Genomic DNA, 27,235 nt, shown 5'->3' on the forward strand with positions numbered 1-27,235 from the left:
TGGAAAATTGGATAACAATTGCTCTGTGTATGACTCTTTTCCTTATTTCATTGATATCAAAACTTTATTAAACAATATTCACTTCCAAAATACAGTTAAGAGCAAAATAATTCATACACCTGGCAAATATTGATTTAATGTTTGACAATGATTGATAAACATTTTTATGAAAAAAATGGTATCCTTTTTAGGTAATCAATGGACATTTTAGAGTGGCCCAGCTGGAGTCCAGACCTCAATCCGTCAAAAAAGTGAGCACAAGTGAAGGCAAATAAAGATGTTTCCATTGATTATTTAAAAATGGTATGAATAATTTTGGACATGCCATTTTACATAAATATGTTAACTCATTGAATGCCAAGCTGTTTTCGAGAGCTTTGTCCCAGCAATCTAGACCATTGTTGATTTTTGTACAGCTACAGCATATTCTGTGTCATAGCTATGAACACATACAATAGCTTGATTAAAAGGTGAGACTTTAAGCTCTCGGTGGGTACAAACCGTGTATTTCTACACGCCTCTGTTCCTAAGTAATCCCAAGCTAAACAGTGGCTAGTTTTCATCAAAAACGCTGTTTTCTTTCTAGAAATGGATATATAACGTCTTTCATGAAATATGAAGTGTTGCCTGTTACTTACTTGTGTAAACTTTCCGGGAAGTGATCAGCGAGACCTGGGGAGACTGCCACCTAGTGATAGACCCACGAAAATGGCCTGGTTTTGACCTGATGTGCATGCGTCACTGATTCGACCCAAAGCGGCAACCGAGTTATGATAAAATGTCCAGATTGTGCGTTTTCATGAGTTTCACGATCGTCATATATTTCATTTCCATTCATCACAGAGTTCCCAAAATCACATATAAGGTGTGTAGAGTGTCTAGTTTCGTAATTAAAAAAAAAAGCTAAAAACGTAATATTACGTTTTTGGCACTCAACGCATGGGAAGAAAAAACATAATATTACGTTTTTGGCACTCAGTGAGTTAAAAAAGATTAAAACACTTTTTTTGATTCCATGTTTCTACTACATTATCTTACAACCTTTTGGCATGTGTGATTTTCAGTAAGAACAAACAAAATCTACATTAAATCAAAATTTGCCTGGGGTATGAATTGTGTATTTACTGTAGGCCTATGTCTTATAGATAAATAACAGCAACATACAATACCTCTTATGAAATTATATGACTTTGTTAACAAATGTAGAATATTCCCTGAGGCTTAATTATAGAGAAATAATTTGATCATAATACATATAGATATGAAACTCATTTGACCATAAATGCACCAAAATATGTGGAGTCTGGCAGAAAGCGAACAGCATTCATATCCCAAACAGAGAGGAAGAGTTTGTCTCCCTTATGCAGTTGGAACAGTGCCCCCTGGTGGCTAGAGAAGAGTTGGGTGTTAAAGGTCGGATCTAAGCTCGGCACCTCCCTTGCTTTTGCAAGAGGAATGGGCTGTGAGTGAGTGGTTGTCCTCTTGTATATTGTTTGAAAAAAGTTCCCTCCAGGTGGTTGTGATGGAATCATCTGGAAATAAACCTGCGAGTAAACAAAGTAAAGTCCATCTTGTGGCACTATAATTTCACCGTCAGGGCTGACACGCATTAAGCCATCTTCAGTGACCTGCTCCTCAATATTATTCCACCGGAGGCGATGTGTTGAAGTCCTCTCATTTGCTCCATCACCTGTTATAAAACATGATGGTATCTCTAGTCGATAAACCTGATAAAAGCGGAGGGCACCCTGTAAAGGCGTAGGTCAGGGGAAACTCTCATCTAATAATTTCAATAAATGAGTGCTCCCTTTCAGCTGCAACTGTAGCAACAGCATGGTGAGCTTGAATATACATTATTTCAGTCTTAAGGCATACTGTAATCCTAATAGCCTCCTCTTTAAGACTTCAGATTTGGGCCTGACAGGCCCATGGAGATCCATTTGCAAGCTATGGTTTACAGCCTTTAAAAAATATCTAGATGCAGTGTTAATCTCATAACCTCTGACCTCTAACCTAAAATCTGATAACCTTATATCTCCTTTAAACAGGTAAAATGTTGTACCTGGTAGATGATTAAGCTGGCGAAGTTCAGTCTCCGCTCCAACATGAATAGCAGGTAGATACTTCTGGCTTATATTGCATTCTGACATTGAAGAAAAAAATGGATTATTCAATAAGGTTTGTATCATAGACCTAGCCTACATGTTATGTTAAATTACACTCACCATCCATAGATTCAAAGATGACATTTTTTATGTCCCACTGCAGCCACTAAAAACATGAAATCAAAGATCATCAATAAGGGAAATAGCCATTACTGTATGCTAGACTGCAAAATAGTACAGTGAAGCAATGAAGCAAGCTTACCCTTTGGGCTCCATGGCCGAACTCGTGAATGAGTAAATCACAGGTTTCCAAGTCTATTTGATGATAGGTTTGAATGTTTATATCTAGAAATTTGTACAGACATTCAACAGGATACTCCCCATATTTAACTTCATCTTGGGCCTGTAAATAAAATGAAGAGATAATGTTAAGCTAATTGTGCCATTAAACTTACCAATTGAAGCATTTTGGGTTCCGAAGTGGACCAACGGCTGAGCAGAGTGATAAAAAGTATATCTCTGGGCTTAACAAAGTCACTTAGCCATTAATGAGCCTACCTTTAAAATGTCCTCGAAAAGACCATGCAATAGACGCGCAGAAATGAACGTCTCCGCGCCAAGAATGAAGCTCAAAGTCAGCAGAAAAACATTCCATTTTGTTGCACAATCCTTTTGATTTTGTTTGGTGATATGTTTCGATATTTTGTCGTTGTTGTGGATTTGTGCATCGGAGGTCATGCTAAATGTTCGATGGAGATGAATCGCAACGTACCCCAAATTCCGTGTGACAAAAATCAGTTTTATTTTACTTTCGATTTAATTATAGGTTACCTTCATCCAGTCCGGTATGTTTTCTAGATAGGAAGTCCCAGTTGTCACCGCCCCTCTTATCAAATTTTCGCAAAGTTGGGAAATGTTATGCCTGCCATATGCATCCCAGCATTAATTGAAGCAAAATAATACTTGCGGCGCAAAATACACTGCTGTGCGGACTAAAAGTGTCACACATTATGTAGGCTACCCTTAAATCGATCCATTGGTCTAAAACGAACCATGTCCCTGTATTGTGTTATAACCTTATGATATTTAATGATATTACTAATTTGTATACAAAAACAAAAAATCACTATAGCGAGTCAAATAACTTTTTGAGAACTTCAGAAGACCTGCATGACGTTTGGGCTAGATTTTCACACCAACCAATCGTATCAAAGAAAAATACGTCAGCCACTGAAATATCTCGAATGAAATTATCCTTCAGTGTTTAGGGCGGTGCTTAGAACTCGGAGCGGAAGCATGTACTGAATCGAATGACCTATGAAAGTCTCCGGCCTACTGTTTGTGACAGAAGTGTGTACAGCGTTAGCGTACCCCAGATAGTAGTTTTAGCGGACAACTTTCTGTTCGTCCCTGCAGACCACAATGCTGAAGTGCAGAACTGTGTGGAAAAAATTGGCGCCATTGGCCAGGAACTCTTCAACTTTGTGTCATCAGAATGCGAAAAGAGCAGGCAAGTAGGATTCGCTAGTGCTGTTGACGTTCGCTGGTTAGCTACGTTAGCTAGGTGGGCAGTAGCATTTGGACACTGAGGTCCACATGGTGTAACGCAAGCCTCGTAATCATCTTCAATAAATTCGAGAAGCCGCCCGTAGGATTGCAACTGCAACGTTAATGTTGGCTTGATAACTACTTCTAAGTCAAGGTTTAAAAACGGATGCTCTCGGCCCCGGGACCCCATTCATTCAGTGTCATTGTTGCCTAACCTAGCCAGATGCCAGGCGTTAATGTTAGCTAACACGAAAGCGTGTATATTTATCCGCCATCTAACCTGGCGAGTGTGTAACCTTAAACAGGGGGTGGTATTATTTTATTTACTCACAAGGCATCAGTTTTCTTTTTATATTGAGTGGTCAAAGTTGTCCTGCAGACATAATAGCAGCTAAGTATCGATAAGAAGTTTGACAAATTAAAGTTAGGTGTCAAGTATAATCGCCACGTTGGCGACATGTCATAGGTAAAAGGTTTCATGCAGTAGATAACACACACAGATAATACTATTATAATAACACAGATAATACTATTACTACACACAAATTGTTGTATGCCAACCATTAAGTCAGCGGTCGTACGTTTACGTCAATCCAAGGTCGTTCATGAAATCCCGTGGTGGTCACTATAGTGTCCCCTGGCTCCGCTATAGGGCCCCCTGACCTAGTGGTCCTATGTTGACAACAAAGTTATGTAACGTGCATGTTTTTTTCTTCACACCGGTTGTATATGCGTAATGAGTAATACTATTACTATTTTATCCTGCTGAGGTTTAGAAACTTGTACCCGTCACCCCGTTTACCCACACTGTGCGCTTTCTATGTATGATGACAGCTGTTACGCACCCCATCCCTCAGCTCATGCACGCACTTCCAGGTAGCCTCATGTGGCCTGTGTCACCCTCTCATGTGGCTTACATGTCTCCAGACTATACAGTACATCTCAAAAGTATCAGTATTTTCATGTCATACCCTATAATGGCGCTTGGCTGATGCCTTCAACTCTGTGTTATCGCCATAGAATCAGAATGTCGTATAATAGAACATTAAAGCTGAGTTACAGCTGGTAACTCTGTCAGAGTGTGGTGCTTTTGCTGCGACATGACTGATTGACACAAATCTTTTCCATGGCAGTGTTGAGGAATGAGAAGAGGCCAGGTCTTCTCCAGAGGGCCCAAATGTCTGCCGGCCCATCTGGGGGAGGTGGCACTGACAATACCTTATACTACGTCCTTGTCGGAGCCACATGTTTAGGGGGAGCTGTGTATGTAAGTATGAATCAATGACTGTTTCCATGCACACCATTCTGATTACGGACTATATTGTGGTTATGGTAATATTCAGAATAAGATGTCCAGCAGAAACGGAAACATTTCTGTTTAAGCTTACATGTTAATTGCCTCATTCTGAATAAACCAGCAAAGTGCAGTAGAAGTAGTATCTGCGGCATGATGTCTTGACGGTCTCTGTCCTTGAATTTCATTCATGGCCGCAGAGTAGGTGAATTTGGCCAGATTTACATGACTCGCACACAATCGGAATATTGTCATTATTCTGAATAAAAGTGGAATATGGTTTGCATGGAAACGTAGTCAATCTTTCCTTGTGAATCTTGAACGTGGTCCAACAGCTGATAGCCAGTGCTGTTATTCCAACCTCATATTCCCCACAATACAATCCCTTCAGTTATTGTAGCTTTAGTTTTCAAGTCAACATTTCCAAATACTTTATTGAGATATTTCATGCTACCAAATAATTCAATATACATGAGCAAAGTGTTTTTAAGTCTGAACTTTCTATGTTTGTAATTGTAATGTTTGTTATGAAACAATTTGCTCATTGGTTAACATAAAAAAACATCTTTATTTCCTTATTCCAGGCTTATAGTACGTTACGGGGAGACAAGCAGAGGTATCAGGACAGGATCAGTGAAATTGCCTCCAGACCAAACAAAGCGACACAAGAACAAACAGAAATACAGACAGGTGAGGATCAAAATGGCAAGTCATGTAGTCGGAGCGGTCATACCTCAAGAAGTTAGTCAAGCTATCAATACATTCACTGTGTCAGGACTGATGAGGTGTCCCTGTAGTGTTGTTGAAAACACTGCAATGTTGTGTTAGATGCTAGTTAATCTGGCAGTTTGTACGATTCAGTTACTGAGCATAGCAGCAGAATGTGTATACTTGGCACAATATGCACATTTCTGTCCTTTTGGACACCGAGTATAGCAGTGGGAAACGGTCAAAGTTGATTAGGACAATGTCTATCAACAGAATGTGAACAGGCCTGAAAGGAAGGATTGCTCTTCCCAAAAGGAAAAACTTTGCCGTGGAGACATAACAGTCTACATAATTTTGCCCTAATTTAGCAATGCATCCTAAATTCCAATACTGCACATGTTGATATATAGCCTAAACATTTTTATGGTCCTCATAAATGAATCAATGAAAGTATGCTCATAGTTTGTGGACCAGTTTGAAATAATATATTTGAGCTGTATCGTCACACTTATAACACAGGATACTTTTCCTGCTGATAACCGCATATGCCATAGCATGAACTGTCTCAAGCAGGGTGCATCCCTGAATCTGGATTGCTGATGTCTGCATTGCAAAATGAATTAATTATTGATGTAGCCCATGTCATACAGTCTTCAACCAGCTTAATAATTGGTGTTGAAGTGGATGTAAGCAGTCAGCACAACCATCCAATGTTATTTTTGTTTTTGTGTTTGTCTTGCAGCTGCTCCAGAAGCCACAAAAGGTGAGAGGTTGTTTACCCATCAAAGACAAATTGACATCAATGCTTTGTCATCTTTTGTCAGCAGCTAGTATTGCATTAATATGTTATCCACAGATGACCTTTAGCAAGTTAAATGAACACCAGAAACATTTGATAACTGCTGTGAGTTATTTTTATTTTGTTTCATGAAGCGGCATGGACAAATTGGAAGAACATTTCCATTTCCAAGATAACAATGTTTTCTTTAGATGAATGAAAACTACTCTTGCTTACCTTACGTTATGGTTTTGTGAAGCAGCTGAAGTAGTCATGTCCACAGGTATATAAAATGCAACTTCTTATGCAAGGATTAAAGTTCTCCGTCGTAGGACGGATTTCCGTCAATTTGATTTTAGAAATGCCGTATTTGAGATCGATGCAGGGGGGGACTATCACCTTTTCTTTTCCTTTTTTTTAAGGCAACTACAAATATTAGGTCCGATGAATTAATGTGTGTGATTGTAAATGTTTAAAGACCTAATAGTGTCTCAATCAGTGACCGCTCAAGAAGATACGTCAGCCATGAGTTTCGCTTTGTTTATGTTGTTGCTACACGCTTGTCTCATCGGCCTGGGGCGTTTGCTTAAAAAAAAAGAACTAACGGTCTAAAAGTTGGATTATAGTGACACAATCGAGACAGCTGATGAGGTTGGCCAATCCGTTTAACTTTTTTGGATATGATACATTGTGAGCTCTATGTGCAAATTCGGAGAAGAGGCGTAGGCTGTGTTCTTTCCGTGCATCAATGTAGACAATTTCTTGCAAACTCTTGTCAGGGGAGGTCATTCATTTTGGGTGTCGCTATGACTTGAACAGACAGCCTGCTATGCCACCCGATGTAACCTATTATTGTGACAGTTTTTAATCAATTCAACTAATATGTGTAAAGCGACGCAATATAAACCGTAGCCTATGCAATTTATTATCCCGTCTGTTATGACATGTACAACAATATTTTTCACAATTTGCGGTAGGTTTTGCGGAAGGTTTTGACTAAGCATGTTAACATAAAATAATAATACTGTCATCATCGCGAACTGTTGAGTAAGGCGGTCAGTCGTGTTTGTGACGCACAGACAGCCTTGTAGCCTATTTTGCTTAGGCCTTCACATTTAACGACAGTAGGTTGTGAGTGTATGTTGACAAAAAATAACCATGCAATTAAAATAGTCAACTTTAAACATTGCTATAAAATATTATTAATTTATAGCACAAAATCATGTCCAGTAGGCCAACCAGAACCTCGCATATTAGCGTCATGGTTTGTGTGCGTCTATTTGGCAAGGCCACTAGCTGTCATGGATGCGTTGTTGCTAAAGATAGATAGATAGATAGATAGATAGATAGATAGATAGATAGATACTTTATTGATCCCCAGGGGAAATTCAAGGAAGGCACAGGTGTCATAAGTTTAAAAATAAATGGAGATGGGCGGCTGTTGGAAACATGGGAGAACTACAAACTACGTTTATCTATGGCTGACCGTTTTTGTGCTCAGAAAGTAGGCTACGCATGTTCTTTCATAGCGCAACACGACCTGTCCCTCACCATATCGCAACCTCTTGTCAACCTTATACAATCTGATGCTGAAGACAAAAGCGCCCTCTCCAGATTGTCGTTATCAAATGCGCAGACCTTCTGCATGAGCACACACAGTATTGCTGCTCATTGGAAATCTGAGTTGTCTGTAAAACTCAAAATTACCACGTTTTCATTAAATGCGGATGAGGCAACAAATGGAAATATGAACAATATCTCGAATGTTCTGTTCAAGTCTTGCAAACTTGATTTTATAGATTTTACTTGGTGTTGAATTGCATATTAACAAGAAAAGAAAAAAATCTCCCCTTTAAACACTTTTGGCCTGAAGTAATTAAATAAGAGTGTAGTTAAAGCCCTTCTACAATATTGCTGCAGTAGAAAAGAACGGCAATGGCTTGTCAGCAATGGTCAGGGATGGTACTGAAATATTGTTTTGTTCATCAGGAAAACTCCATCTCAATCAAAAACACTCCCAATTCGCCTTATTCACATGGCTGACCATTGGCTGACTAAAAGCGAGGCTACAGGGTACACAAACCGGATTGTTATGTTCTATGCATTCACCTGTAGGTGGCATTAATTATATAGTAAGTGTACCCTGTAGCCTCGTGTAGGTTTTGGTTTAAACAATGGTCGCCGTGTGAATAAGGTGAATACTCCCTTTACTTTGCTGTTTGCATCTTTTTGTACATTAAAAATGAATAGGTCGCGACCGCAAAAGGGGTGCTATCTCTATAGATAGATATGAACAACGTATGACTTATGGCCTGAAAAAAGTTCAGTCAAACGATTTTTTTTTTCACTTTAATCCCTGTCTTATGTAAATTTTGAGAGTAACCTGCAGCTCTCTTGGACTTGAATCACAGTGTGGTTAACCTACATTAAAACATGTTCGCTTCATCTCATTTTATCTCCCCATCCCTGCTTAAGCTGATGCTCATAGTCTCTGTAGCTCATCTTGCTAAGCTTCTCTCTAAGATTTAAGCCTGAGATGTTTCACTGTTTTTCTCACCATCTATTAATTTTATTGCCAGTAAGTGCTATTTGCAATGCCCTCTTCAGTTACACTTATAGGTCACTTTTTGGGATCTTTACCTTTGCCAGTAGACAAAGACCTTAACAATTCAGTAGCTGTGGCTCTGTAGTTGAGTATGAGAGGCTTGGTGTCAGATGGGTCTACAGGGATCAGTGAATGTTTTAAGAGGATTAAAGGCCTTCACTTACCAGGGCTACAGGCTCCAACACACAGAGAGAATCAACACCTTGGAGGGAATGTAGACACACTTTCTAGCCATTAAAAACCATTTAAATGACTGTTCACCAGCCATGGTGACTGTTTTAAGTCTACACCCTTTATAATTACACAGTTGCTCTGATAACATTGTTATTTGAACAATTTACTGTAGGATATTAGCAGGTGAGGTCAGGTCAGCATTCTTATTGCAGTAAAAACTTGATTAAAAAAAAAGCCTAGTCCCAATTAGACACAGACCCCTCTTACTGGTATGGCTCCAGATTTGGACAAATAAGGGCAGGTCTCAATAAAGGCCTGGGGGCTTATGTACAAAGCTTGCGTTTGCACAAAAATGTTGCGTACGCCATCTTTCACACTGACAGTCAGATGTATCAAGAGTAAATGAGCGTGAGTTTCTCCCGGGTTTCTCCACACCAACTTCATGTCTGGCGTACACACATTTCCAATGTGTATTGTCAGTTGGCTACACTTGCAGGCAATGCAGCGCAACAACAGTTGATCATGAGTCTAGGCCTTTATTTGCACAGTATATTGTGAAATATGGGTTGTTAAAATGAAAACACTTTGAGGTAGGCCTATGTTTCTAGATAAATGGACATGCAACATGTGCAAGTACTGCTAAGCTATGCAACAACTTTGCAGTAGCCCATGGAACAGGATCATCCAAGTGTATACTTAGCTATAGCCTGACTAATAAACGCGAGTTGTAGCTATTTCCCTTAGTGTGAGTGACGGCATACTTTGACTTTCCTCGAGTAAGCATTTGCATTATTGTTATACTTGTGCGCAAATTATAGGAATATGATCCAGAAATTGCAATGTTGGGGCATGGTGGCTTGGATCAACTTTGTGTAGGCCTACCAGGATGGGTCTTTTTGTCTTCGCGAAGGTCTGCGTTCTCAAGTGGCGTTCTAGTTGGCATATTAAATTTAGTGTGATTGAGAGAGGCGAGAGGGTGGAGTCTAATGCTCATGCACGTGCGCTTAATGGGATATACAAAGAAAAGTGTGGAATGCTGCATACATCAGAATTTTTTTGTGCATACACTACTTTCCAGGTTTGCATGTACACAATGTTTTAGTATGAATTCCATGCAAGTCTTTGTACATGAGCCCCCTGGTCTGATTTTTAGGCAAGTTTTTTTGGTTGTATAACCCTCTTAAATCCCACCAGATTTACAGCTATTTCTATGCTGCTTAGATCACGCAGAAGTTAGAGTAGACTGCACTGTTTAAAACAAACATTTTCCACTGATGAAAGGCAGGCAGAGTTAGCCAGAGTTCCTCAATTTTTAAACTTATATCAATATGGACACGCTATATGCATTGTTAGATCAGTTAGTCACCACAATTTAAGCGTTAAGTTCATTTCACAGAAACCAATGAGCACTAAAGTAGGCTACGGTCAATCATGGTAAAGAGAGGCCAAATAAAGTGTTGACTCCTTTGGTACCTTTGGTTGCCAAAAAGTCTGAATATGTGCCCATTGCTCGAGTATTTATACTGTAATCAATTTGATAGCAATTCCCATCTTTGCTAAGCAGAAGTTTTGTGTGAAAGGAATTAAAGGCCTGTCCTAAATAAGCAGGTTGAGTATGAGCGAATGAAGCAAATTAAAGCCAGGCTATTATATGTTTTTACGGTATGTAATTTGTAACCTGCTAAAATTGAAATGACTAATTTGATTATTTAGATACCCTTCTCAATAGGGTATTGTAGACATATCCACCACCATTGCATTTTAAACTAAAAAAAGACTTTGTGTAAATGGCAGTTATCTAAAGTTAGTAGCCAGTAGAGTTTAGGAAGTTGGGGAAGCTGCTTTCTAGCCATGTGATGTGTGATCTCTCATGATAAAGAGCTCGCTGAGGAGGCTTCTGAGCCTCAGTCAGTGGCTGATGAGGAGAGTGTCCCGTCCACACCCTCAGAGGAACCCTCGCCGTCTGCGGAACCACCAGCGGAACTCCCCTCAGGTTCTATTAAATGAGTTCTGGAACCTATACTCAGAACTTGCCAGCATTTTCCCTGTCATCATGTCTCACCAGTGTCTGTGTGTTAGCAGAAAAAAATAGACTTTTTTGCATCCAAACAGCATCCACATGGGTTGGGGTTAGGGGTGCATGCTGCTTTGAGATGCATGTGCGAGTAACAGCCAAATGCTTGATTTCCTCTTCCTGCATGTACGGTGCCACCATATCCTGCATGGTTCAATATTTCCATTGCATCTTACCCATGCAATTTTCACTCTTTTTAATTTCACTCACACCTTTCTTTGTCATGGTCTTGTATATTTTGCGCCAGTATGTTCTTCCAAAACTCCACTGACATTCCTCACCCAACTACAATTTAGCACATGCTTAAACAAATGCTAGTTTAAGTTTAAGTAAGGTTTAAATGGTAAAGAGTCTGGATCTCTGAGAGGATTGGTTTGATGTCTTTAAACATGGTTGGCTTGAGGGTACGTCTGTGAAGTTTGCACACTGTTTGTTTCTCCTCATATCCATGCTTTAAGTGTCCTGTCTACACCACAAACCCAAGTGGAACTCACTTGTCTCTCTTCGCCTGTGTCACTCATCAAACTTTCCATTACGAAAGTTTATTCTTGGTCATTGTAAATTCTTGGTCCTTTTCACACATGCCCTTGGCATCTCTTGTTAACTCTAGCTAACTCTAGTATGCAAGTATTTTTGCAAGAGTATGCATTTAAGACCTTTATCTTGATGACCAGCTGTTGTGTTTTTGTTTTGATCAGCATCAATCTAATTTTTCTCGTCTTTCTGAAAGTCTAAAGCATCATTTTTGGTTCACATGAAGACTGCTTGGCAGCATTTGAAAACCTGCATTTACTCCTGACAGAAACAGAAACGTCGGAGCCTGTCTTGGCTGAAGTATCAGAATCCCCCTCTGGTACAGCAGAGAGTGGTAAGAGTAGATTTCTCCGGAAGATGCGAAGTCTACATCAATGTAATGCATAGAATTTACATTTGGTCATTTTGAGCTGGAATGAAAATAATTGTTCCAAGAAGATTGGTAGTGATCTGGAAATTGGGCTTGCTTGACAACTTTTTTTTTTTTTTTTTTTTTATGGAATCCTGTCACTCTTATGCTCTCAGCAACTGGTGTGGAAGTTGTGACCCCTGAAATACCAGAGGATCCCGGGAAGAGTGGTAAGAAACATTAATACAGTGAGGAGCCTCGAGTCCCCCATCTGTTTTCTTTTCACAATAATTCTGGAAATGGATTGTTTTGTTAGAACCCCAAGAAGAGGCAACACCTGTACAGTTTGAAGAAACGCCTATTGTGGAGTCGTCTGAAAGTGGTAAGACCAAGTGACCCTTACTGGAAGATGTGTATATTGTGGAAACTTTTTTTTTTTTCCTACCGTGTCCGTGGGGATTAAACAATACTCCATCATGGCAAAGCCCCCCCAGCAGAAGCAGAAGCTCCTGAACCTGTGGTGTCAGAAGCAGTAGAATCCGTTTCAGAAGTCATTGCAGAAGCTGCTCAAGAAGCCGTATTGGAGTCTGTCAGTGAACCTGCGCAAGATTCTATATCAGCAGCCCTACCAGAGCAGCCAATCGTGCAGGCTGAAACGAGTGGTAAGAATGAATGAAAATGAAAAATGGTTTCTTCCCGGGCCTTCTATCGTTTCCATTTTAAAATTTTGCCATTTTTACTTTTGATTTTGTTCCTTTTTTGATACATCAATACTTACACCTAACAATGAATTTGGAAAAAACTTAACCAACCCTACCCCCTGTAACTACAACCAAAAAATTTAAGTATCATCAGCTCAGCAATCAAGAGTGTGTTTTCACCAATAACAGAGTCAGCACCAGAACCATCTGCTGAGGAGAAGACCTCAGAAGAACCTCTTGTGACAAGTGGTAAGATCATGTGATTGTGCAAGATGAGGATTTTATTTTTTATTGTAATTTTGCCTGAGTGGCTTCCAAACGACTTCCCCATGTTTTTCCGCCAATGTGATAATGGATAGAGCCCATACAAGAAACCCCAGTGGAAGGCCCAACTGAGCCCTCAGCCTCCCTGGCCGAGACCACTGGTAAGCCTGAGTGAAGGATGAAGCATTTCGGTTCAAGTTTTTCATCAATTCCATTCTCAAGTCAAGCAACATTTCTTGTCTCAATAACCACACTGCACTATACCAACCAGAGCCACCATTGGAAACACCCACACCGGAGCCGAGCGAACCTTTCTCCTCTCCCGCTGTTGTGGAAAGCGGTAAGAACAGTCGGGAATAGTGGTCGTCTTCATCAGTCTTTGTGGAATTTAGTCCCTTTTCTGTGTGGAATTACGAGATTTAACTTTTTTAAAATATTTCTCTCCCTTCCCAAACCGTTTTGGGAAACACCTACTAGCTGAAGCGATTCCAGTAGCTGTAGCTGAAAGCACGCCTGAGGTTTCTGCTGAGCAGATAGCGCCTCCTGTGGCCGAGAGTGGTAAGGGCCCTGCTGCTATTGCAGCATGGGAAATAATAAACCCTCCCTTCGAGATTAAACACATACCCTCTCCTCCGTCTCTCCTCAATACCGGTTTCACAATACTCCACTTTCAAGGATAAAACCCTACTGTTAATGTTAATAGTAAGTGGTACGAGCACTCTCACATAGCATATGAGATGGATTTCCTATTCACAGATTCACTATTCCTTCACTTTTCCTTTTTTTTCCCCTGTGTCAAGGTTACGGATAATCGCTAAGTGCTCACACATGGCGGATTTCTATCTAAATTTTGAAGAAATTATCCCTCACGTTTCTACTTCTTTCTCAAGGTTCATGGTGCTGAAGGATTGTAAGGTTAAAGCTAATTGCTCACACATGGGTACCCTTCATTCTCCACCTGTACAGAGTGAAGACACAAACAAGTTGTGGAGAGCCGCCACTCATCGTAGTGATGGCAGTTAACAAACCAGCCAATGTGCACTGTTAACATTGTGCTTTCCTTTCTGTTCCCACCCCAAATCTCCTCCGCCGCCCCAACGCCAGCTGCAGCCCCTGTGACGCCAACACCTGCTCCTGCAGCCCCCACAGAGTCCACCCCCGCTCCGGTGCTTGAACACGCCCCCTACCTCCTGATTGGTGGAGGCACTGCCTCCTTTGCAGCGGCCAGGTCCATCCGGGCGAGGGACCCAGGTGCCAGGGTAAGCAGAGCTATGCTTCTCATCGCACATAACTTGGAAGTGTTTTTTTTTTAGTGAGTTTAGAGATTGTGACAAGCCTGTGTGTCCACCTATGTCAGGAGTCAGCTCATTTCAAACACTTGTTCCACCTCATTGTGTAATGCTAAGCAGAGAGTGTGCGATTCTGGCCCGATTTGTCGGGTCCTGTCCGATATGTTGTGTAGATTGACCAGGCTGACAGTGCCCAGTTAAAGGACATAACAATCACTGTTTAAGCTCCCACCCTGTCCTACTGGATTTCTGGCATGTCAGAAATTGTTGTCAGCTTTCTTGCAGTGTGAGCAGTCGAACATACAGTAATCGCATTTAATTGAAATGTGTAGTTTGAGTTACCGTGTTGTATGTGACCGGAAAACAAACACGCAGTGTTTTGTCTGGCAGCTTAATCATAGATGGTAATAGTTTCAGTTGTTCTATGCCAGAGAGTACAGAGATTATGACTAATATTACTGAAAGTGTAATCCCAGGCTTAGGCTGGGTCCATCATTGATTTTATGTGAAATGAAAATGAAACTACCGCCATGCAAGTCAGTACTGACAGCCATTGTCATCAACATCAATGGATTTGTTTGCTATTGAACACATTACCTGAAAACTATTTATTATGTTAACCTATATGTAACTCTGCAATATGTATTGCATGCATGTGAGCCAGTGTGCTTTGTTTGACTGGATTGCTAAGTATACTGTGTTTGCACAGGTGCTGATTATTACAGATGAGCCAGATCTCCCTTACATGCGACCCCCTCTCTCCAAAGAGCTGTGGTTCTCCGATGACCCAGAGGTGACGGAGTCGCTGCGCTTTAAACAGTGGAATGGCAAAGAAAGGAGGTGTGTGTGTTTGCACGGTGCGTGCGGGGCGTTCCTATTAGCAGGGGTGTGGGTCTGTGCGTGTGTGTGTGCGGGGCGTGCCTATTAGGGGGTGTGGGTCTGTGCGTGTGTGTCATGGAGCATTTTGGACGCTCTTGTGACTGCTTGTTAATGTGAAAAAATGCTTTTGCAAGGCCTTAAGGTTAATAAAATTAAACTGGCAGATGACATAGTTACATACTGAAGTGGAAAGAGGTTAAGTGCAGCTGCATCCCTTAGAGGTAATTGTATGTATTCTGCATATAGGAGTGTTACATGACTCGGTCATTTAGTTTTAGTTTTAAGTATCCAGTGTTGTGCTTTAAAATCATATAGATTAATAATAAGGTAAATGTTGAAGATCTGCTTGTCAGCATTTGCAATATTGCGGCTGCTTGCTACAAAAACAAACACAGGATGTATTGCCCCTTTTTGTTCTTATACTGCGTTCTAAATTATTATGCAAATTACATTACAATACAAAACAATTTCCTAAATAGTTGATGCACAGTCAGTATAATTTTCAAGTCCTCAACCGTTATAACCGAGTATAATTCGAATTTTATTGAACAAACCACCCAAAAACAGTATTTTTTTCCAAAAATAAACTCAAAATCCACTGTTCCAAATTATTGTGCACAACAGAGTTTCAAGACATTTTATAGGTTGTAAAGAACTAAAAAATGGTCATTTGTTGAATTTGCAGCATAAATGCATAAAGATGATTTTGCTATGGAAGGCATGGTTCTTCTTTTTGTACCACGGAAGAAAGTGGTCAGTCAGAAACTTTGCCGAGGTCATTTTCACACCGTCAGGGACCCTTAAGGGGCCTACCAGCTCTCCCCATGATTCTGGCCCAAAACATGACTCCGCCACCTCCTTGCTGCTGGCCATTCACCAACCATCCATCTGGACCATCTAGGGTTGCACGGCACTCATCCGTAAACAAAACTGTTTGAAAATTAGTCTTCATGTATTCCTGAGCCCACTGCAACTGTTTCTGCTTGAGAGCATTGTTTAGGGGTGGCCGAATAGTAGGTTTATGCACACTTGTAAACTTCTTGAGGATCCTACACCTTTTTTTCACCCGAGGTTTGCGGGACTCCAGAGGCACCAGCGGCTTCAAATACCTGTCTGCTGCTTTGCAATGGCATTTTAGCAGCTGCTCTCTTAATCCTATGAATTTGTCTGGCAGAAACCATCCTTATTATGCCTTTGTCTGCACAAACCCGACTGTGCTCTGAATCAGCGACACATTTCTTCACAGTACGATGATCACGCATACGTTTAGGTAGTTCACAATTTCACGCTTTTCAGCAGCAGAGAGATCCTTTTTCTTTCCCATATTGCTTGAAACCTGTGGTATGCTTAATAAATAATATGGAACATCCTTAAGTAGTTTTCCTTTGATTGGGCTCACCTGGAAAACTAATTATCACAAGTGCTTGAGAATGATTTCAATGATCCAAAGAGCCCTGAGACAATACCATCCATGAGTTTAATTGAAAAACAAAAAAATAAATATTTATGACACCTAAATCCAATTTGCATAATACTTTGGAACATGGTGTATGTCTTCTGGGTTTAATGATAAAACATGGCACTGTTTTGTGACCGTCTATTCTTGTCTTTTTTCCAGTATTTATTTCCAACCTCCCTCATTTTACGTCGATCCTACGGAGTTGGCCAAAGTGGAGAATGGTGGTGTAGCAGTATTGACAGGGAGGAAGGTAATTGGGGTATTTTTCAACTTTCATCCACAAGGACAATTGAAGAGTGAAGCACAGTTTCCAGTAAATCAGTTTGTTTAATAGGCTGTTGAGTGAACATTGATGTTTGTGAGTGCATTTCCTGTACATTCCGCGCATGTGCCATTTACATCAAATGTAACTCTCATTTTTATAAGCAATATTTATTGTTCAAGGTGCTAGTATTTATAGTATATAACTGTTCTAAGGCCCTCAGCACAACTTAATATTTATAGAATCTCAGTATTTTGTCTTTTCATGCAGTGGGTTTGACAGTTCTGTTTGTGGAGTGGCATAAATTACATTTGTTTGTGGCGCAGGTGGTGCACATGGATGTGAGGGGAAACAAAGTTAGATTACAGGATGGTGCAGAAATCTCCTACGACAAATGCTTGATTGCCACAGGTGAGACAGAAACACACACACACACACACACACACACACACACACTAGGGCTGGGCGATATACGGAATATACTCGATATATTGCAGTTTGCTGTATGTGAGATACATTGAAGTGTTATCGCAAAGAGTATTTCACCATCATTTTTTTTTTTTAAGCGGCAACACAACACTTACTTTGCCGTTTCGCCATTTCTCTTAACCTCTCCCCCTCCCTCTCAGTAACAACGTGAACAACGCACATCACACTCACCAACCAATCCTGAGCAATCTATTCAGATGAGGGTGTGACGTCTAGGTGTAGACGAGAAGAAGTGAACTTTCAGTTCCAAAGCGGCGGTATCATTTCTATCTATGGGTACCATAGGCTAGTGTTGCTCAACAATGAGCTAGGTAAATAGATGGAAGCAGTTCTGATTTGGTTACACGAAACGAAAAACAAAACGAAATACAAGAGATATTCAAATTAAAGTTACAATGATATCCGTGCATTAGGCTGAAGGACAACTGTCTATGTCTCTGTGCACGTCTGACTGTTTCGAAACGACAGCGCAAATGACCACATCTCACTCTCCACAAATGCTTTTCTCGTGCTAAATGTTTGTCTATGTTTCCCTCCAGATTATATTTTTAAATTAAATGTATAAGATCTGCACATTGAGGCAGATTAGGCTACTGTCTATGAGCGCATCTGACTGTCTCAAAACGAAAACGCAACCGTGTTTTTTTTATCCTTAAAACAACCCTTAACGTTCGTTTTTAAAACTGTGCAACTCGCCAAGTGGTTAGTGATGTTCGTTGATGTTCCAAAACAAAATACAGTTTCTGTCGTGTTTTATTTGGCATTTTGAAAAATCTTATTGATTTCTGTTGGAAGACTCATTGCTCATTGATATTACTGCGCTACCGGAAACGGAAAGGTGGTTCTGTTTACAGTTGTAGTCATTCCTCCGCGAGACCTTCTTTTACTGTCTATGCTTCAGACTCAAATATTGAGCAGAAGTTTATACGCGGTTGTGAGGTATCTGGAAAAAATAGTTCCACAATAGCAAATAACACGGATTGAAATCATACATTGCGCCGAGTGGATAGGCAGAGGGGCCTTTCAAAGAAGGCAGGGAAAGAAGAAGAGAGAATGATAAAGCCAAGTAACAGACCATGATGAATGCTCTGCAAACAGGCTAAAATAAATCACTTTATGTACCCTATTTAGGTATGTTTTTACATGCGCACTTTCCCTATGAGAAACTTAGCAGGCTACTGGCAAGAATTCAAAATTACTTTCAGCCCTGCTTTTACATGCAAATTTAAAATAGAAACCACTTGTGAATAACCAAGAATGTTTTAATGCGGATATAATTGGCAGCGATTGGACTGGTATGATTTATCCTAGCCTACTGCATCATACAGGCATGATTTAAAACGGGGTGAAAGTGAGATTTCATGAAGTCCTTTTGAGAAAATGTGAAAATATCGAGATCTGTGTCATATATATCGTGAAATACACACACAGCTGTTGTATAGACTACTCTTGGATACATCATGTTGGATTTATAAATGATTGTCACTGACTAACTGTTTAAAACGTTTTATATGTTTTCTTTTACTCCTTCTCTTTACAGGTGGCGTTCCACGCAATTTGCAGGTGATTGAGAGAGCGGGAGATGAGGTGATGCAGAGAACAACACTTTTCAGGAAGGTAAGTGGATGAAGCACTGCCTTAACTCGTGTCCTGTCATTGCATGTGATGCATAAAGTGTTTCAGCTTAGTAACACTTGCTTCTCTGGGGTAATACATGTTGCAGCGGTAACAAATAGCTCATGCACAGTGGGCATTCACACAGACGGAGCACATTGGCCGGTGGTTTACTTTCCGTCAGTCTCTATCTATGAAAGGCTTTAACTCAAGATTCTTCTGAAGTTCTTCTCGGCAGCAATGCTTGCCAACTCATGCTGGCGATGTGATCGTTTCATGGGGTGAACATTTGGTTGTCATTCAAATAAAGACGAGAAAGGTGTTATCCTCCTCTTGTGTATTGCACACTCGTTGGCAGGGCTCCAGACTCCGACCAAATGCTTGCATTTTGCGACCAGTTTTTGAGACAAATGACTGCAATAAAAATGGAAATATCTTAATACCTATAACTATAATTTATATATTTATATCTAAGTCACGTTGTGTGAGAAATTTTATGTGCCTTAGATTTAGTACAAACTTAAATAGCAAATGCTAATTTCTGTATTTATTACCAAAGCATTTATCAGTAATATCGTTGAAATGGGGGAAAATGTGAATAATTGCGTTGCACATCAATTTTTGGTGTGCACCCCTACATTTTCGGCTAGTGCTCCTACAATATTTATTTAGGGGTTACAGTGCTTCCTAGTAAAGAAAAGTTATTCTGGAGCCCTGGTGGGTCTGCATGTGACCACTAGAGAGCACTGTTGGGCAGTGAGCACGGTGATGGAAGTGCTGTCTGTTCAGTTGACATCTGTCCTTGATGTTCCTCTGAAAAGATGTAGCATGACACACAGCATTAAAAAGCTGATTTAAAACTGAACTAAAACATTTATAGTCATACCATTTTTTCTGTGTATGTGTCTACGCTTTCTAGATTGAAGACTTCAAATCCTTGGGAAAGGTTTCGCGAGAAATCAAGTCCGTCACCATCGTCGGTGGAGGGTTCCTGGGCAGTGAGCTGGCCTGCGCCTTGGGAAGGAGATGTAAGCTGAATTCTTTAAGATGCATTACATTTACCATGAGCTCCCCATCCTCATGGATTAAAATGCAATGTATGCTTCAAAAGCCCATGTCTAAAAGAGAAATAGCCATACCTGTCACCTGTACAATGTAGTACAACATGGACATCTGAACAGTTTTAAGTGCTTGAGGTTTGTGTCTACCGTAGCCATTTATTTACATTTATTTACATCTGAAAACATCTGTTTTCATGCAGAAAATATTCATTATTAGTATATATATTTATATCTAAGTCAACGTTGTGTGAGAAATTTTATGTGCCTTAGATTTAGTACAAACTTAAATAGCAAATGCTAATTTCTGTATTTATTACCAAAGCATTTATCAGTAATATCGTTGAAATGGGGAAAATGTGAATAATTGCGTTGCACATCAATTTTGGTGTGCACCCCTACATTTTCGCTAGTGCTCCTACAAATTTTATTTAGGGGTTACAGTGCTTCCTAGTAAAGAAAAGTTATTCTGAGCCCTGGTGGGTCTGCATGTGACCACTAGAGAGCACTGTTGGGCAGTGAGCACGGTGATGGAAGTGCTGTCTGTTCAGTTGACATCTGTCCTTGATGTTCCTCTGAAAAGATGTAGCATGACACACAGCAAAAAAAAGCTGATTTTAAAACTGAACTAAAACATTTATAGTCATACCATTTTTTTCTGTGTATGTGTCCACGCTTTCTAGATTGAAGACTTCAAATCCTTGGGAAAGGTTTCGCGAGAAATCAAGTCCGTCACCATCGTCGGTGGAGGGTTCCTGGGCAGTGAGCTGGCCTGCGCCTTGGGAAGGAGATGTAAGCTGAATTCTTTAAGATGCATTACATTTACCATGAGCTCCCCATCCTCATGGATTAAAATGCAATGTATGCTTCAAAAGCCCATGTCTAAAAGAGAAATAGCCATACCTGTCACCTGTACAATGTAGTACAACATGGACATCTGAACAGTTTTAAGTGCTTGAGGTTTGTGTCTACCGTAGCCATTTATTTACAGGGTATCTGTTTTCATGCAGAAAATATTCATTATTAGTATATATATTTATGTCTTTTATTCGTGTCTTCTCTCCCTGCACAGCTGCAGACCTAGATCTGGAAGTCATCCAGATGTATCCTGAGAAGGGCAACATGGGTAAGGTGCTGCCAGAGTACCTGAGTAACTGGACAACAGCAAAGGTCAGAAAAGGTGAGTCCCCCTCCACAATTTTCATTTTCTGAGTTTCTGCCAAAATGGGATTTGGTTGGTAGGATGGAGAATGTAGAATGTTTCGGGCAATGACATACATACATTCAGTTCCATACCCCGACAGAGCGCTCGGAGTGGTTTATTTCTAAGGCCTTTCTGGATGGTGTTAGAGTCTTCCCTAGGCACTCTGACCTTTTGAGTGTCAGTTAGAGTTTTCTGTGTTTTGGTTTGTCCGGCATTGCCTTGTGCTGCACCGTAAATGGAATGACCTGCATGACTGATTCAGCGACCTGTGGTTTGACCTTTCACAGAGGGGGTGAGGGTCATAACTGATGCCGTGGTGAAGAACGTGAGTTTTAAGAATGGCAAAGTGGAGATTAAGCTGAAGGATGGACGTACGGTAAGACCACGTCACAAAGTCACCCTACATTTGGTTACAGTGCAGCTCCTGGTATCTGTCGCAAGAGCACTGATCTGCTTGTTCCACGTGGGCTTCTGCAGGTCAAGACGGATCACATAGTAGCTGCTGTTGGCTTGGAGCCCAGTGTGGAGCTGGCCAAATCAGCTGGACTGGAAGTGGACTCCGACTTTGGAGGCTACCGTGTCAATGCTGAACTCCAGGCCCGATCAAACATTTGGGTGGTGGGTATTTTAGCATCTTCCACTTCCTGTCAATTAGGGTGAGCTGTACTCAACATGCATTGATAGCTGTACACTTTTCATTTTCATAACCTTAAAATAACATCTCAAATCATTTTGAATAGCGCGAATGGCTCTTCTACTGCACTCTGTGCAGGACGTATGGACTAAAGAACTTGCCCCCTTCGACAACTAGTAGGCTCGTAGGTGGAGTTAGCAAGCTAGCGATGTTCATAGATTGAGCCTACAAACGATGACAATAAATATCTGATTGTGAAAAGTTGCCGATTCCTCAGTTTATGTTCATAAGCCAAGTAATTCAACAAGTCAGCGGTTTAACCAATGGGTCAGCTAATGTTATGCCTATTGGCATTGATAGCTAGCATGTTAGTTAGTCTTATTCTGATTTGAGTGCTTGCAAAAAAAGAATGATTGCCAAACCACAACAAATGTCTGATTGTGAATTTGAATTTACTTCTATGGCAACTAGTTCTGAAGATATAATGTCTTCACTATGCACATGTCACAGCATAAGTCATATTGGTTACCATCACTGAGTGGCACAAAAACTAATTGAGTGGCAGCATTCCATTTGAATATCCAGCAAAAATCTAAATGGAAAAGAGCTGCTATGCTATAGACTGTAGAGTACTAAGATAGACTACTTAAAGGAATTTAAACTGCTGTCCGTGCATTCCCGCTATATTGTATCCGAGTTATGTTAATAGTTTGTTACAAAGATGCACATTTATTATATTAACAAGTTAATTTATTATTGCACTTCTCAACTGTAGGGGGACCCCAAAAGCAAATCTTTAGTGCTGCTTTAATGCACACAAATAAGACGGGTATCTTTGGCTTAAGAGCTTATATCCCGCATTATGTATAACGGCTGCATTCAGATGATAGACTAGATATATTTTTAAAGCGAAATGCGTTGGGTTAAGTGCATTGCATTATGATCTGTGTTGATGTGTGTGACTGACTCTCTCCTAGGCTGGTGACGCAGCATGCTTCTATGACATCAAACTGGGCAGGCGGCGGGTGGAGCACCATGACCATGCAGTGGTCAGTGGACGGCTGGCAGGCGAGAACATGACCGGGGCCAACAAACCCTACTGGCACCAGTCCATGTTCTGGTATGTCCTCATCAGTCCGCCATGATTACATTTACATCAGAGAATGCACCTGATGATGTATATACATCATTGGCAGACCATGGGTTTTGCGGTTGCCACCCCACCCACCCTTAAACGTTACGCGAACATAATGTCACCAATATCATATTTTGCAGCAGATTTGACACCCTTTAGAAATACAATTCCTGAGTTCTATGTGTTGTGAACATATGCAGTATTGTCAGTGTTTGTTAACTGTAACCTTACGCTAGCTTGTTTGCAAACAAGCATCACAATTAAATGACTGACCGATCAAAGCTTCAACTTAGGGACTTTTGTCTCTTGATGATTACCAATCTGCACATTAGAAAAGGCTAATTTACTGGCATATATGTAATGTCCTTAAACACCTAACATTAACATTAAAGTTTGGTTAGGTTAAGTTGGCTATCTTACTAGTAAGCCATAACTAAGTTAGCATCTTGAACAACAGCCAAACTTTAAATACCTTGTGACTTGTCTGTATTCCTTCCTTTCAATTATTCCACAACTTGTGAGATCAAGTCACGTCAATCAGAAAGCGGTAAAATGTGTGATGACAAAATGCTTTGGATATTGTTTTTGAACTGAGAATCCAGATTCCGTGTACCTCGCCAAAATAAATCTTTTATAATTGGCTAATTAAACCACTACAGCCAGTCAATCAAAATATAACTTCTCAATGTAATGTGCCTGGAACTGCTAGGAACGCATCGAAGGCCTGATGCGGGGCTTTACAGAGAACAAAATTTGATTGGTCTCCCTCTCCCCACTTGTTCTTACGTTGTCAATCAAACCACTTCATAGTAAATGGAAGTGGGAAGCGATCAGGAAAACAGAGGCAGCAAATAATAGATGGTTACGATATTAAAGAATCCATGATGTTTCATCAGTTTGAAAATAGTTATCCCTGCAGAGAAGACCTTGCAGGCCCTGACGGTCTGCCACTGGTATACATACATAGTGAAAATGTGACACTACGTGTGTACGGAAAGTGTGTGTTCTTGTTAATGACTGTTTCATCCCTTGAATGCCATGTCAAAAGAGAAACCTCTAAGAACGTCACTGAATAGAATTTTGTTTATTGGGTTTTTCATCCTCCAACATTGTCTCGGTGCGTCTGCATAGGACTCAACTGAATCTGAGTTTGTGCAGTAGAGATGGGCTAATTAAAGTGTCTGGGAGAAGGATTAAGAAAAGGGTCTGACATGCTGAGCTTTGGAGGAGGGTTGAGAAAGGTTTCTGACACTGAATGCAGGAAGGGTTCAAGAATAGTGTCTGTAATTTACATTGTTGACGCATACATTGTCTCCAGGGTGGCAAGAGCAGTGACCTATATTTACACTCCATGTTGTTTTCTCATGTCAGTGTCATCTCTGAATATGCTGCTTGGAGCTGTTAACTTCATCATTTGTGTGTGCGTGTGTGTTTGTGTGTTCTGACTAAAGGAGTGATCTGGGTCCAGATGTTGGATACGAGGCCATTGGTATTGTTGACAGCAGCCTACCCACCGTGGGTGTATTTGCCAAAGCCACAGCTAAAGACACCCCCAAAGCTGCAGCTGAGAAGTCAGGTATACCAACGCCAACGCACCTTTCTCTAATTTTTCTAGTTTGTTGTGGCTCTGTGTTCTTTAGGAGAGTATTCAACTCGCATGCTTGCAAAATCAACAGTAAATGTTTAATAAGGAAACGGAAAAAAATGTTTGGAAATAAAATGTACATTTGCTGTGGTACTGAACAGTACATCCATAAATACCATGCTCTGTTCAAACCTTTTTGTCATTTCCTTTCTCTCTCAAGACGCTTTGTCTAGCCACATTATAGTGAACAAAACATCGCAGCAAACCTCATGCTGTATTTAAAACCTCTTGGACTCTGAATTGTGCAGGAACTGGGATCCGCTCGGAGAGTGAGACCGAGGCAGTGGCCGTGAGCGTGAAGGCTGGGACCGCCACACCGCCTTCTCCCACACACCAGACGGACGACTACGGCAAGGGGGTCATCTTCTACCTGCGGGACAAGGTGGTAGTGGGAGTGGTCCTGTGGAACGTCTTCAACAGAATGCCCATTGCCAGGAAGGTCAGTAACAGTAACCGCTTTGTGCTACACGTTTACTTTCTGGTCTAATGCAGCTCAACTGGTAGAACAAGGTAGTAACAACCCTAAGATCATGGGTTGAGTGTCCAGTGAGCGAACGCATTGGTGAAACACACTGGTCAAACTGTAAATCTCTTGGCTTTCTAAATGAATAAAAGGAAGTGAAAAAGCCCTCATGGCTGTCACAAACCACACTCTTTCTGAGAAGAACTGGGAGTGCAGTGATGCCCACACTCAACCAATAGCTGAGCAGCTTGTGACTTGCCAGCCCATGACCTTGGCTGCTGAACCAGCTGAGCCACAAGAGCACATAATTAGGCACTTGATAATCATTAGAAGCTTCCAAATGTCGCCCAGAATTAGAACACGTCAAACTGATTCCTCGCCGTGGCTATAGGAATATCAGCGGATCACCATGACAACCCTTCTGCTAAATGGCAATGTGTCAGTTCTGTTCAGCATGATCACAGGGATGCAGCATCAAAAATATGGGTCAGATTTGACACTCGACTGCTCCGAATGTTATGTTTATGGAATGTTCAAACGCTGTTCAAGTTTTGTTTTTCCCCCTTCGCTGTGTGAACAGACTTGACTAAAACACTGATATGATGCCATTTATTGCTAGAGATACATTTTTGAAAAGTTTTTTTTAAAATATGTGAAGGTGTATTTTTCCAGCGTTCTTCTGTTCTATAATAGTTTTAGTTATACAGAACTATTACACAACTGGCATGTGCTAATTTGGCCCCGAGTATTTGTCTTGGTTAATGAGGTTATGATTATTTAGTATGGCTGGTAGGTGTGTAGGAGCACTGAAGTGAAAGAGGTGGTCATAAAAAAAGTCTGAGCCAGTTGTCTGATCATTTCTGGTCAGAGATGGGGAGGGGGAACAACTTTTAGAATATGTTAATTCTTCATCAGCCCTAATATTTAAAACAAATATGGTACATTGATTAAAATGTCCAGGGAAATGTGTTGAGTAAATGAACCAGTTCTTGGCTTTTGTGTCTCTTTTGTTTTAGATCATCAAGGATGGAGAGGAGCATGCAGACCTCAACGAAGTGGCCAAACTTTTCAACATTCATGAAGACTGAGAATTGAACATCTGATCACACACACACACACACACACACACACACACACACACACACACACACACGGGAACCCAAACAGGAAAATTTGGGCCTTGAATGGTCAGTAGTTGTACCTCAAAGTCTATGGCTGCACCCAACTGCACACCTCGGCCACCGTCAGTAGAGTCTGGGAATCCTCTGTCCTGTTCTCGTGTGAGGGACGTTTTTCATATGGTCTATTCATTTGTATTCCGATTCTTTTTTTCCTACGGAGAGCTGTATGAGAATGCAGTCCAAGCACTTGAATCACTAAATGCTGCCCTCCCTCCCTTCCTTCCTTGTTTGCTATTCATGTTTGTAATGTCATTGTTTGCGTTGGAAATAATGCCATTTGGAATCAAATGATAAAGGTATTTGAAGCTTACACACATTATCCCTGTTCACCGCAATAAAGTAAATTATTTTTGAACATAGTCCTTTTCATGTCTGTCTTTGTGGTTTGAGGTTTATAAATAATGTTAATATTAATGACCTGCTGTGGAAGAGGCATAGTCTGTGTCATATTTACCAACAACCCTCATAAGCCTCAAAGACACTAAAATAGTGTTTTGTGCAAGTGGACACTCTTTAAATCAAGTTGCGCAATAGCGTTTTTTGTTTTTGTGACTGGAGAAAAACAAAAACAGGAAAAGTTGGGAATTGTTTTTTGTGCTGCTGGAATCTTTTATCTTGTTAAATGTGTTTTTTAAAAGACATTCTTGAAAGATTTTCCTTGGCCATTGTAAATAACTTATAAGACGTATAAGGAACACACTCTAGCTTGTGTTTATTGCGAGTGAACATAGAGGTGCCACTCTTAGTTTGTGTAAATTGATGGATCCTATGGATCAGAAACATGCAGTA

General features: G+C 40.6%; 2 protein-coding genes across 11 annotated transcripts; one reads left to right on the forward strand and one right to left on the reverse strand.

The window, feature by feature from the left end:
* Positions 1-981: 981 nt before the first annotated feature.
* On the reverse strand, positions 982-4,261 carry tnfsf10l4 (tumor necrosis factor (ligand) superfamily, member 10 like 4). 2 transcript variants are annotated; one of them, XM_048233275.1, is made up of 5 exons: positions 4,215-4,261; positions 2,368-2,508; positions 2,226-2,271; positions 2,063-2,143; positions 982-1,690 (listed from the first exon to the last, which is right to left on the reverse strand). In XM_048233275.1, exons 1-5 carry the CDS (start codon positions 4,215-4,217, stop codon positions 1,269-1,271), a joined length of 693 nt encoding a protein of 230 aa, XP_048089232.1. In that variant the 5' UTR covers positions 4,218-4,261; the 3' UTR covers positions 982-1,268. The 2 variants fall into 2 exon arrangements, with proteins under 2 accessions (XP_048089232.1, XP_048089224.1); XM_048233267.1 differs by lacking the exon at positions 4,215-4,261 and adding an exon at positions 2,664-3,260.
* Positions 3,396-26,805, forward strand: aifm1 (apoptosis inducing factor mitochondrion associated 1). 9 transcript variants are annotated; one of them, XM_048233207.1, is made up of 27 exons: positions 3,396-3,615; positions 4,787-4,920; positions 5,532-5,637; positions 6,398-6,418; positions 11,092-11,205; positions 12,089-12,154; positions 12,346-12,399; positions 12,486-12,551; positions 12,655-12,831; positions 13,060-13,119; positions 13,230-13,295; positions 13,406-13,474; positions 13,612-13,692; positions 14,218-14,393; positions 15,133-15,263; positions 16,921-17,011; positions 17,350-17,434; positions 19,053-19,129; positions 20,046-20,154; positions 21,257-21,364; positions 21,676-21,764; positions 21,866-22,006; positions 23,000-23,142; positions 24,609-24,733; positions 25,051-25,241; positions 26,282-26,376; positions 26,407-26,805. In XM_048233207.1, the coding sequence occupies exons 1-26, from the start codon at positions 3,528-3,530 to the stop codon at positions 26,351-26,353; spliced, it is 2,640 nt and encodes an 879-aa protein (XP_048089164.1). In that variant the 5' UTR covers positions 3,396-3,527; the 3' UTR covers positions 26,354-26,376; positions 26,407-26,805. The 9 variants fall into 9 exon arrangements, with proteins under 9 accessions (XP_048089164.1, XP_048089153.1, XP_048089142.1 ...); XM_048233196.1 differs by having other exon boundaries at positions 26,282-26,369; positions 26,400-26,805; XM_048233185.1 differs by having other exon boundaries at positions 26,282-26,805.
* Positions 26,806-27,235: the final 430 nt, after the last annotated feature.

The sequence above is a fragment of the Alosa alosa genome, chromosome 2 (genome assembly GCF_017589495.1).
Source record: "Alosa alosa isolate M-15738 ecotype Scorff River chromosome 2, AALO_Geno_1.1, whole genome shotgun sequence".
Classification (NCBI taxonomy): domain Eukaryota; kingdom Metazoa; phylum Chordata; class Actinopteri; order Clupeiformes; family Clupeidae; genus Alosa; species Alosa alosa.